Source organism: Ixodes scapularis, unplaced genomic scaffold (assembly GCF_016920785.2).
Source record: "Ixodes scapularis isolate PalLabHiFi unplaced genomic scaffold, ASM1692078v2 PGA_scaffold4__175_contigs__length_147842914, whole genome shotgun sequence".
Classification (NCBI taxonomy): Eukaryota; Metazoa; Arthropoda; class Arachnida; order Ixodida; family Ixodidae; genus Ixodes; species Ixodes scapularis.
In genome coordinates this window covers 27,915,708-27,928,204 of record NW_024609879.1, presented here as the reverse complement: position 1 = coordinate 27,928,204, position 12,497 = coordinate 27,915,708, and the positions used below count along the sequence as shown (strand labels likewise).

General features: G+C 44.7%; 1 protein-coding gene across 1 annotated transcript in view; it reads left to right on the top strand.

Annotated features, from left to right (window-relative positions):
- LOC120846205 (sodium/hydrogen exchanger 10-like) overlaps window positions 1–12,497 on the top strand; it is a 184,747-nt gene that overhangs the window by 137,950 nt on the left and 34,300 nt on the right. Inside the window, exons 14-15 of the mRNA XM_040217895.2 lie at window positions 8,903–9,112; window positions 9,434–9,619. Coding sequence (XP_040073829.2) covers window positions 8,903–9,112; window positions 9,434–9,619 — 396 coding nt within the window. The remainder of the gene's footprint in view (window positions 1–8,902; window positions 9,113–9,433; window positions 9,620–12,497) is intronic.

Here is a 12,497-nt window from a genome sequence, read left to right as displayed (position 1 = left end):
AACAAGATTTTCAAAGCTGTAGTGTAGCATAGCGGTAATGCATGTGCCTCATTCGCAGCGGACCCGGTTTTTTTTTTTTTCTCTCCAACGTTTTGATTTGTTGAGGCATTTGGCGATATTCACATTTCTTTCTTACGATTAACACCGAAAAAAGCTAATGTTTTTGACGAAACTTTGCTTAACAAAATGGCGTGGGGCTTCCTTTTTGGAGGTGCATGGCTTGGGTCGCCGGCTGGACGCCGCAAAGCAGCGTGATCGGGGGGGGGGGGGGGGGGGCCTAAGTGGGTTTATAGTTTTGCAATTATGAGCCGCATACTGTTGCCACAAAGCGGCGTGAACACAGTAGGGGGGAGGGAGGTTAACGAGCTCCCGGGAGGTTAACGAGCTCCCAGTGATACACGCACTGTCCGGAATGGGCTCTCCACATCGTGCGTATAGCCACTTCCGGTCAAGGTGCACGACGTCTGGCATATAGCCTTAGTCTTAGGTGTTTGGACAAAAAACCTCGCTAGGGGCCAATTGAGCCATTTAGGTCTTTGATTTCTAATTGGAACCTGATGCGTTTCCAATGGGTCTTTTGTGGAATCCAAGCGCCCCGGCCCGCGCGCGAAGAATTGTTGGAGAGTCTGGCCCTCACCTGGCCGCTCTGCCTTGAGATCGCATTGCCTTGTCGCATGCCTCCTCTTAATACTCTGTTTTTCGGTTTCATTACCTATTCTTATCTATTCCAATGTATTTTTTATTGCTTCTAAGTGTTTCTATTTTCTTCTGCACGTAATATTTCTTGTATATATATAGTATTTGCGTCTTTATTTTGCCTTTTTCGTCGGGAGTGCCGACGGACAACACGCCGCTTTGCGCGTCGTTCCAGGGGTGAGTACTACCGTTGCTACCAATTCCTATCGTGCTGTTAGCTGTTCATTTTGGTTCATTTGACTCGCGTGCAGTAGAGAGGAGTCGTTTATAAACGCCCGCGCACATGTCATAGGGTAGACAGAGCTCTGAATCAAAAATCACGACGCGGGAGCCGAGTGTGCTGTGACCTGGCTGCCGGCGCTCGCTCTGTTGACTCGCACTGTAGCGTATGCCTTCGAGTGCCACTTACTTGAACAAGATACAGCACGCCGCTTTGTAGCCGCAAACCATTTGTCCTAATGTTTGCGAAGCTGAGGCATATGCAACTCTGCGGCTCCTGACAACTGCGCGCTGCGGCGCAATCCCTTCGCAAACACCGACGGCTCAATATCGCGGCTTGAATGCGGCCATGGCATGTCTTCATAATCTATCTGCTAAACGGTTGTCAGTTGCCAACGCCCTTTTTTAAGTGCAGAGATGTGTTGCCGCGAATCATTTGTCCGAATGCTTGAAGCTGTAACACCGTTTGTCCTATCCAACGCTGCTGTGCCTGACAAACTACGCGCAGCAGCGTGAGCCCTTCGCAAGCGCCGGTGGCCCAACGTCGCGGCTTGTATGCGCTTATGGTATCCCTTCTTAATCTGTCTGCTAAGCGGTTGTCAGTTGTCAAACACCCTTTTTCAAGTGCAGAGATGTACTCTCACCCAGGCAGCCATCTTGAAACTCATAGTTTCAACCCAAAATAACCTAAAAGGTACACCTTGAGCTGACATTTTGACTAGCGTAATAAAATTGTCGAAGAAACTACTAGTTTCAAGGTGTCTGCCTGGGTAACAACACATCTCTGCACTTAAAAAAGGGCGTTGGGAACTGACAATGCTGAGCGCACTGATTATAAGTCCATGCCAAAGGCGCATACAAGCTGCGACGTTGAACCGCTGGCGCTTGCTAAGGGCTTGCGCCGCTGCGTGCAATTGTCAGGCGCCGCAGCGTTGGATAAGCCGAACGGTGTTACGGTTTCGCAGGCATTCGGACAAATGATTCGCGACGGCAAAGCGATGTGCTGTATCTTAGTCGGCACTGGAAGGCACACGCTACATTGCAAGTCATCAAAGTAAGCGCGGGCGGCTAAATCGCACCGCACTCAACCACTCACCTCTCGCGTCGCAATTGTCGATTCAGAGCTCTGCCTACCCCAATAACATGTGCGAGGGTGTTCATAAATGGCTCCTCTCGACTGCACGCGCGTCAGATGAACCAAAATGAACAGCTAACAGCGCGACAGGAACCGGTAGCAACGGTAGTACTCACCCAGGGAACGACGTGCGAAGCGGTGTGTTGTCCGTCGGCACTCCCGTTGAAGAAGGCAAAATAAGGACACAAATACTGTATGTATGCAAGAAATATTGTGCGCAGAAGGGAATAGAAACACTTAGAAGCAATAAAAATACACTGGAATAGATATAATAGATAATGAAATTGAAAAACAGAGGATTAAGGGGAGACAAGGCAATGCGATCTCAAGGCAGAGCAGTCAGACGAGGAACTATCTCTCCCACACTTCCTCATGCATGGGCCGGGGCGCTTGGGAAAATTGCAAATCGTCTATTAGAACCCATTGACCTTTAGCAGATCCCAGCTGAAAAATCCCATTGGTACCAGCTAAGTTTTGGACAAAAACCCATTAGGAACCAATTTGAACCAGTTAGGTTCTTGGACTTCTGATGGGTTTTCAATTAGAACCCATTAATTTTCATCAGGGGAGATTAAGGAACTGCCATATGACTATGGTTCTTCCTTTTCAAATAAAACCGACAAGTTTTTTTTTAAAAGCATTTACATGCAAAGATATTGTGAATATATATAGGAAAGCTCTACACATTTCTGGGAAGTAACCAAGAAAGCTGAAACGTATGTCATAAATCGTAATGCTCAAAAGAGGAAGGATATCGCGATGGAGTGCAAGGAGCTCAGCAGTAATTGTAGAAATGCTGTAATATGTAGTTATGCTTTTTTTTCCTTTTCCAGGATGACAAGCTCTATCCTGGCTGCCGAATCAGCCAAGGTGAAAGCCTCCTGCTGGTAATGGGCCATAGCCTGCGCCACCATGGTACAAAAGAAGCGACTGAAAGCCTGCTTCAGGTGATTGAAGCACACCTGCCGGAAGGAACGTCGTTTCCAATGTCAAAGTACCTTTTTTATAAGCAGTTTTCAGGGTGTAAAAAGCTAGCTAAGCTTCATTTCTACTGCCCAGACACTATGCTGTATCTTGGAGCTCCTAATGATGAGGACACTGACATCCTCTGTTCTGATTGTGAAAGCAGGCACACAATTTCGAACATGACAAAAAATGGCACTTTTTTTATTACACTTGACATTGAAAGTCAGTGCCGTGACAGCCTAGAGGATCCAAAAAGCTCAGTGTTGCTAAAACCGAAGAAGGTGTCGCTTGATGTTGGGGACATTCCATTTAGCAAGGCCTACAATGAGTTGCCCCTGACACCAAGCGACATCAGTTTCACATGGAACACTGATGGTGTACCTCTGTATGAATCATCGAAGTTCAGTGTCTGGCCCCTGCAGCTGCACGAGCTACCACAGAAGGAACGAACCAACTCTGTTATGTTAGCTGGGTTATGGTTTGGATTCCGAAAGCCCGACATGAATTGTTTTTTGAAGCCCTTTGTTGAGGAGATCAACCGCCTTACCTCAGATGGGTTCACATGGACTCCTCCAAGTGGCGACACCATGCACACCCATGTGTTTCCTCGGCCATGTTCAGTGGATACTGTAGCCAGATCCATGGTTATGAACATGACTCAGTTTAATGGAGCATATGGGTGTGCATGGTGCGAACACAAAGGGGAAGTTGTTGTGAAAGGAAAAGGCCAATGCCGCGTGTACCTAGTCTCAAGTAATGAGACTATGAGAACGCATGCATCTTTTCAGATGAATGCCGAGAAAGCAGAGCGCAATGCCACACCATGCCGTGGCATTAAAGGCGTGTCTGTTCTCCTGCTCCCAGCTTTTTTTAAGTTTCCTACAGGCTTCGTAGTCGACTACATGCATGCTGTGTGTTCAGGGTTTGTGAAGTACACGACATGCATGCGGTTCGACTGCAAGTTAGCGTTCCCATTTAGCATGGGAGGTAAGATCTCTGTCGTTGACAGTAGATTGCTGAGCCTCCAACCAATTCATGAGATGTCAAGGCTCCCTCGTTCTTTGGTGCACAGGCGGTACTGGAAGTCCTCGGAATGGCGCGATTGGTTGCTGTATTTTTCTCCAGTTGTTCTTAGGGGACTTCTTCTACCTGTGTACTACAAGAACTGGGTACAGTTTGTTTATTTAATGCATTTTCTTTTGAAGGAATCCATACCTTTAGATGAGCTTCGAAGAGTTGCGAAACAAATGAAACTTTTTCTAAAAGAATATGAAAAACTGTATGGCAAAGAACACATCACATACAATGCACACCTTCTTCTGCATCTTGTTGACTCTGTAAAAGAATGGGGTCCGTTGTGGAACTATTCAGCCTATTCATTTGAAAACATGAACGGTTCCATTGTCAAGCTTGTCAACGGTACTCGGTATGCACACTGGCAGATTGTGGAGAAGTACCTTATCATGTCAGCTCTGCCAAAGCTATGTAGCCGTAGCACTTTTTTTTCTCAATCGTCTGCTGGTCATTTAATGACAACATTGATCAAACACTATAAGTTGAAGAAATTCTCTACATGCCTGTCTGGCTGTGTCTTTTATGGCAAATCTGAGGTATCTCCTGAAGGCATCTCCTTCAGTAAGGTTAGAATGAACGGAGTCCTGTTTTGTGTTGAGCGGCTGGACAAGTCTCGTCGGCTGAACTCTTACGTAGAGGCAGTGTGTAATGATGAAAGCCATGTTTTGGGAAGAATTGTGTCTATTTTTTTTAGAACGCAGGGCTGTCACATGCCTGATCAATCTGAAAGCTCTGTATTATTTTATGTTCAGGAGCTGAGATGTCAATCGGTGCTTATGAATCTCCCTATGATGACCAGAAACTTTTCTTGCGTGCAATTGACCAATCGTGTTGTGAAGGTAAATGCATTCTCAGCCAAGAAGTGAGTTGCCCTTAAAGTCGAAGGAAGTCTGTTTTTATGTTGTGTTGATCAGACATACATGTTTGAGGCTGTTTAAATCATAATAGTAATGATTTTTAGGGGGACAAGACAGAGAGCTGTGTAAAGCTGCATGACTGGGCTCCTGCCCCCCGTACTACCCATTTTCACCTCTAATGCAGGAAATGTAGGCGGGACGCTACATCCCTACAACACTACTCGTAAGGCGATATCTCAAATGGACGGCTGTATTTTTGGAAAAAGAGGTCGAGATTGAACCAGGTCGATGAGGCGTGTGATGTGAAGATACCTAGTTTCCTCCTCTCTTCGCTTCGCTCCCTCAAGGCGGCGACGCGGAAAAGACGCAAGGCTGTTCTCTCTCCTTTTTGGAGAAACATGACGTAAATATTTCTGTCAAATGTGAATCATTTTTTTTTTAAATATACGGTCATCCGTTCGAGATATCACTGTATGAGTGATGTTCTGATGCTAGTAGCATCCCGCTGCACGCTTTTGCCGCTTGTTTTGTGGAATCGGGATTTTGGTTCAGCATCCCTTTAAGAGTGTTACAAAGTTCCCTTTCAAGTGGTGAACCAAGATGCTGGCTTGTGCATTTAAGATCAGTTATTCACATGGTTTAGTGTTCTTAAATGTATGTCGCAAAAATTTGATGAATATGAACCTGTAAAAATAATCCTGATTCAGGGATATTTGAAAAAAACTTAAAATTTGGGTACTCCCAGTTGTAAAAGCCCGACCGGTTTTCATTATTTTCGGAGAGTGTTTGGCAATGCACATGTCTTTATTCTCACACTTGTTCATAGCCTTGTAAAATAAAGTGTTTTGTCCCCTTGTCAGTAAAATAAGATAGCCTACCTGAGCGGGAAGGCCCTGCAGCTCTGCTCGGGACCTTCTCTCCACACACATCACTTTCCTAGACGTTCTTTCTCCAGCATTCTTTTTTGAAAAATAAACATTTTTACACATTCTCTTGTCGTCCGCATTGACTATAAGGATTCAAAATTGTCAGAATTAGACACCTTTTGTTACCCAAAATGAGTGGTGTCGTGGTCAATGTATGAGCATGAGTTTAATGGTACGAGTTTTGGTGGAATTTATTTTGTCATGATAACCCAGCAATGTTTGAGTGTGGTGAACATATGATTCTTAGTATTTAAAAAGTGCAACAAGATAGGGACAAGGAAGAAAGACAAGAAACAGTCCAACTTACAATTCTTTTTTTTTTTGGAGCGCAGCTTTCAGGCGCTTGTTTCTGGCTTGAGTGGCGTGGCGTAACCGCGCAGGGCATTATGAGCGAATTTAGCGGGTAATATTCCCTGCTAAATTTACCGGAAAAGGTTCCCCGCTAAATTTGGTGGGGAACTTTTCCCTGCCTTTTTTAGCGAAAAAAAAGTACCCTCTAAATTTGGCGAAGAAAATTTTCCACTAAATTTGGCAGCGAAACTTTTTATGCCGAATTCAGTGGAAAAAAGTTCCCCGCTAAATTTAGCGGGAGAAATTTCCCCCCACAATTCAGCAGAAAAATTTTCCTCCTATATTTAGCAGAAATATTTGCCCGTTAAATTTAGTGGAAAAACTTTCCCCACCAAATTTAGTGGAAAAATTTCCCGCTAAATTTAGCAAGGAAAATTTTCCGCTGAATTTGGCAGGGAACTTTTCCCCGCCATTTTTAGTGAAAAAAAGTTCCCCAGTAACTTTAGTGGGAGAAATCTCCCTACTAAATATGGCAGAAAAATTTCCCTGCTAAATTTGTCGGAGAAAATTTTTCCACTAAATTTGGCAGGGAAACTTTTCCCACCAAATTTAGGCGGAAAAAGTTCCCTGCTAAGTTTGGCGGGAGTAATTTCCCTGGTAATTTAGCGGGAAAAATTTCCCTGCTAAATTTAGCGGAAAAATTTCCCCGTTAAATTCAGCGAAAAAATTTCCCTGCTAAATTTAGCGGAAATATTTCCCCGCTAAATTTAGCGGAATAACTTCCCCCAAATTTAGTGGAAAACTTTCCCGCTAAACATGGCAGGGAAAATTTTCCGCTAAATTTGGCGGGGAAATTTTTCCCGCAAAATTTAGCGGAAAAAAGTTCCCCGCTAAATTTTATGGGAGAAATTTTCCTGCTAAATTTGGCGGGGAAACTTTTCCGCTAAATTTGGCGAGAACATCTTCCCCACCTAATTTAGTGGAAAAAAAAGTTCCCCGTTAAAGGGAGAAATTTCCCTGCTAAAGTTTTGGAAAAATTTCCTCACCAAATTTAACGGGAAAAGTCCCCGATAAATTTAGCGGAAAAAAAGTTCCCCTAAATGAGAGGAGAGGAGGAGGGGCATAGCCTCCTCTCCGTCCTTTTCCCTCCTCCTCCTCAAAAGCTGTGCTCTAATTCGGTGTTACAAAGGATTGTAAATGTCTTTCTTTTTTTTCTAAACTGGATATTATTCGCTTTACGTTTTTTCTTTCCTATTTTCTATACTGAATCATTGTTTGCGCCGATTCTTTTTGTTTAATTGCTTGGTGATGCCAATTTTCGTTGTAACTCATATCTTCTATCTACTGTTTTCATTAAGTTCTGCTCCTCTGAGAATAATTTCGTTTTAAATTACAAGCCTTCTGCATCGATTAATAATTTTGTTTACTATCCAAGGCAACATTCTAGAAATGGTAAGAATTGTTTCGGTACATATTTTACGCTTTCACCTGTACTTCGATTAAGCCCTGAAGTTGGACATGTCTCTAGATATCAATGTAACATATTGATGCGGTGCGCTTAATTAACAACTCTTTAACTCAGGCACCTCACTACGCCTAACAAAAATACCCGGCATCACTCTATTAATCTACCGATCTATAGCTCACACCACAGAGAGGCAATAGGATGTCCACAGACACACAAGGACCATAGCATGGAAATAGAAAGGAAAAAGAAAACTTTTTGTTTCGCGGAGATCCCTGTAGCGTTTTTGAGGCCGTTCTATGGCAAACCAGCGATCCATACAGAGTCCAAGAACTGTCTACAGGAATCCATAGGATGTACAAAGGGGAAATAGAACGGCAAAACAATGGACATAGGACGTCAACACACATTTTTGTAAGGGTTCGGCGCATGCGTGACGCCGCCATAACGTTAGTTCGCAGGAGGCAGGCAGCAGTGCACGAGACGGCTCGTGCCGCATCATGCTCCACACGCGTAGAGCTCCAGCGAGGTTGTCGCAGAAAGACTAAAGCTCCCTCGATGCATTGCGGCAGCGGTGGCGTAGTCAAACTGGATAATGAGATCGGTCTATTACAGTGACCAGAAGCTGGCATTTACGCTCGCTCCAAGTTTTAAATGATAATGAGGCAAATGGTCTTACTGTACAAAATTCAAGTAAAGAAGACATTGGTAACTTTTTTGAGTAATACTTTGATTGCTCTTGGCTCGTATTTTTCTCATGGGTTATGATGGAGCTACAAATTTATTGTACCTCGTCTTCCTACGTGCTAACTAGTCAACCGTTTAAGTACAGTTTAGGTAAATATGCCCGTTCTTTCGGGTTAAAACTTCTTGCACAGTCATTGTACTTCGCCTCTAGTTTAAATGGCATCGGTATTGCTGTATGCATATCATCGTAAATGTGCAACAAAGTTGTACCCTTCTCCGAATGTGAAGGAGACGCCAGACGATCGCCAAGCCGGTAAATTCTGCATTTTTCATGCCTTCCCCCAGACGAAAATAAATTGACTGAGTAATTAATTACTTGATTGCTTGATTGATTGACGCAGTGAACAGAAGGTTCTGGTGGAATTCAAAGCTGTGAATTGGTTTAGAACGGCATTTCCCACAACGAACGTATTACACAGTGCGATGACACAAAATGTCCCTTATGGGATGTGAACAAGGGGATAGACAATTAAGAAAAATGGTTGATTGTCAGTCAACATGATTGGTCACTTGTTTCCCTTTACAGGTCTACACGGTCGGCATGTTCCAAATGAGTCGCGACGTGTGGCGGCAACTGGACATCATTATGTATTTCCTGGTCGTCACTGAGTTTGTACTCACAAGCCTGGTTTCAGTGCAGTCGGCAAACGCCAATCGACTCTACGTCATGTTCCTACAGTTTAGCTTCATAACCCTCATTTCGTGCAGGATCATCAAGACGCTTCAAAAAAGATCGGTATGTGCTGTTGTAAAAAAACATGTTCTTCTTCGATATTCGTATTCTTCGACATAAAGGAACATGTAGCTTGAGTCACCTAGCCTTTCTAAGAATACTCCATTAAAGGAAGCCAGCTTACCGTCTATTTTCGTCCGTCTATCAGAAAGAGAGCTACGCTTTGTAATTTTACAAGAAAAAACCGACCTGCGAAATACACCTTTGACAAAAATGTTAGATCGCTACGTGCAGGCGTCGATTTTTACGGTCCATTTTAGATCGAGCCCGGTGACTTGGGTCACCCTATATAATGGTGTGATATGTTAATGTTCTTTTCTTTAGGTTCTCTTTGTGTGGATTTGGGATTTACTGGATGGCATCCTCAACCGCAAGCTATTCTACGCCTACGACCTCAGCTGGGCGTATATCACCGCCGAGGACGAAGCCATGGTCAAGGTGTCCCGCTTCGTGCAGACGCCGCACCTCGCCTTGATGATACGGGCAAACAGCGGGAACAATAAACTGCAGGTGAGCGGTGAGAAGCTCGGGATTATCGAGTGAAAATTATTTATAAGCTCGCTGGGACAGTCCCTAACACTCGCTTTTTATTTGTCTTTGCCCTCGTAGCCTCACTCGCTATTGCTTGTCGGCTGGGCAAGCGCTTCGCCAGCTAGCGTAGGCGCTGAAGAGTGTCGCAGCGAGTTTACATTCCGCGAGCCGCACCCTGACAGCCGGAGTGCAGATACGAGATCATGACGATTTGTACGACACAAAACCGTCACTTTTAAAGGTCTCACGTGGTCTCCGCTTCCGGCAAAATTTGAGCTCTTAGTTTCGGAATTTGAAGATAGAAAGGGTAGAAATTGTTGACGAATGTTTCTGAAACAGTCGCATTTTTTTTTTAATTGAATAAGTTGGTCTAACCTTCGAGTGCGGCTGCCATCAAACATAGATTAAAACATGGCCTATAATAACCATAATTAAAATGTAGACTTCCAGTGCGACTGCCATCTAACATGCGATTAATACATGGCCCATAATAACCATAATTTAAATGTAGAAACCGCAGTGGTGATTGTCTATGAATCCGGTAGAATGTATCGTTGCACACAGGCTCAATTTAGTAGGGAAAGTGAAGTTTTTCCGTATGTCGCATTTGACTACAACAGTGCAGTTCAAGAGACCTCCGGAATGCCACTATTTCAGCTAGTTCATAGCAGAAAGGAGACACTGATGCTCGACGCAATGCTACCCACGACCCAGCACACGACTGAACCGACGACGCCAAGTTAATAACCCAACGAGCAGAGGAAGCTCGGCAGCTTGCCAGACCTAGACTTCAGGACCAGTAACGTGTTTACGCTCGCCGGTACAACCTTCGTCACAGCGCCGTACACTTCCAGCCCGGAGACAGGATATGGGTGTGGATAGCGACTCGCTGTCACGGTCTCGGCGAGAAACTCCTGAACCGGTATTTCGTACCTCACAAAGTACTTCGTCGACTCGGAGATCTGAAGTACGAGGTGGTACACCACAGAACAATAACCTCACCATGCCGTCCATCGAAACCTCAATTCGCCCCAGAAGTGCACCTCAAGCCGTATCGCGCGCGATAAGACTGTGAACTGTGATCTCGGACGACGCTTAGTAGGAGTGTGTTTTACCAGGCTCTGTAGTCTCCAAATATTGAGTTTCTTTTACTCTGTTTTGTTTCCTTTCACGTTGCATCCGGACTATGCTCTTTTGAAAGTGGAAGGTAATGCCCGGCGCGTCTCCGAACAAGTGCGTCCGTGGCCGAATGGTTATCGTGCTTGGCTCTCACGCAAAGGGCCGCGGTTCAATTCCTGTGAGCGAACGCCCCTTTTAATGCGACAGCATTAACTGTCCCATGGAGAAAACCGGCGTTATTAGCTTTTAAAGCCGCGGAAAACGGCACCTAAATTTCCCTGTCCCGTGGAGCGTAGCCTGCAGCCTGTAGCAGCAGAACAAAGAATACGTTTCCCTTGGCTACGACGCGTCCTATCCGATGCTTCGTCACTGAAGCCTCCGGGGCCCCTCAAGGTCAATGCTGACGCGCCACTCGAAAGAATACAAAAACAAAGAAGAGCATAGCAATGCAGATGCACTGTCACAAAAGCCGTGAAGCAGAGGGGGGCGCTCCACCTGCGCAGTGGGGACCGTGATGTCACCGCCGGAGTGCAGTGTGACAAAGGAAGACGTGACGCTGCTTGCAGGAATGCGCTGTGTGTGACGATTGCTTTTGCATTCTTACACGCAAGCAGTCTTAAGTGTCTTCTCAAATTTTTTTTTATTTCTGTAAATGTCACATTCTGGTAAATTCTAGAACGCATTTGGCCTTTTCGAGGTGAAACTTTTTCTACGCACCGATCCTTCTACGCCGATTATTCCAGAGGCCCACGCCTGTACATAAGGGGCTCAGCGTGACGAGCAAGAGTCAGCTGCTACGCGTGGCGCGATGGCAGCTGTTAAGCCAGAATCGATGCCTGCGACGGTAGCCTTTTTTTTCCAGTTTATTTTGTGCACAAGTTCGCCCCATCAACCGTTTCGCTTTCGTCAGTCATTTGTTGCCCAATCAATTGTCATTCGTGACAATATTTAGTTCGGGCCAGGTGAATTGACCTAATATTAGCACTTTTTTTGGCGGACATTATTTGAAACTGTATAGCATCGTAGTCAAAAAGCGATAAAAACACAAGTAAGGATCAAGTCGAGTCTAAATCTCGGCACTTTTAATCAGTGAACTATATTGTTTTTAGGTGTCGTTCTTTTTTTTTTCTTTTAACATTGCGGTTGCAGTGTGTCCAAGGTTTTTGTTTGGTGTGAGTATTTTTTTGGTTTGTGTTAAGGCGCACTGAGGTTTCAGAGAACGAGTGTGCTATAGATTGTAAATTGCTTTTCAATTAATATTCTTCTTTATCTAATCTATATGTTTTCGTCACCTGCCGAGCCAGGTACACAAGCCCTTGAGGCTTATTCTGGCTCGCTATTGTGTTTTGAAAAATGATTGTTCTATCAATAAAGCAATCTTCTAGGTTCTATGTTCTATATTAGAAAGTCGCATGTGCAAGAGGTTCTGGTATGAATATACGTCAGCACTCAGCACGTGCTGAAGGGACCGCCGGCACCTCCGTCGACCAATGCAGCTAGATCCTGCTGGCTGTATTTCGCTGCACTTAGCTGCGCTTACTTAGACTGGGTTCCCCCCTCCTCTTTTTGCTTGTTGTGGCTATTTTTTTCGTCACCATGTTAGTTGCATGACGTTTCTTTCCTTTCCTTTCTAATCGCGCATGGCTTCATCCTTAGAACTCTCAAAACCGATTTCCATCAGGCGGTGCGAGTTATTTCCAAAATGGCGGGTTTCACCACTCCTTTTTAAAGCGTGGAA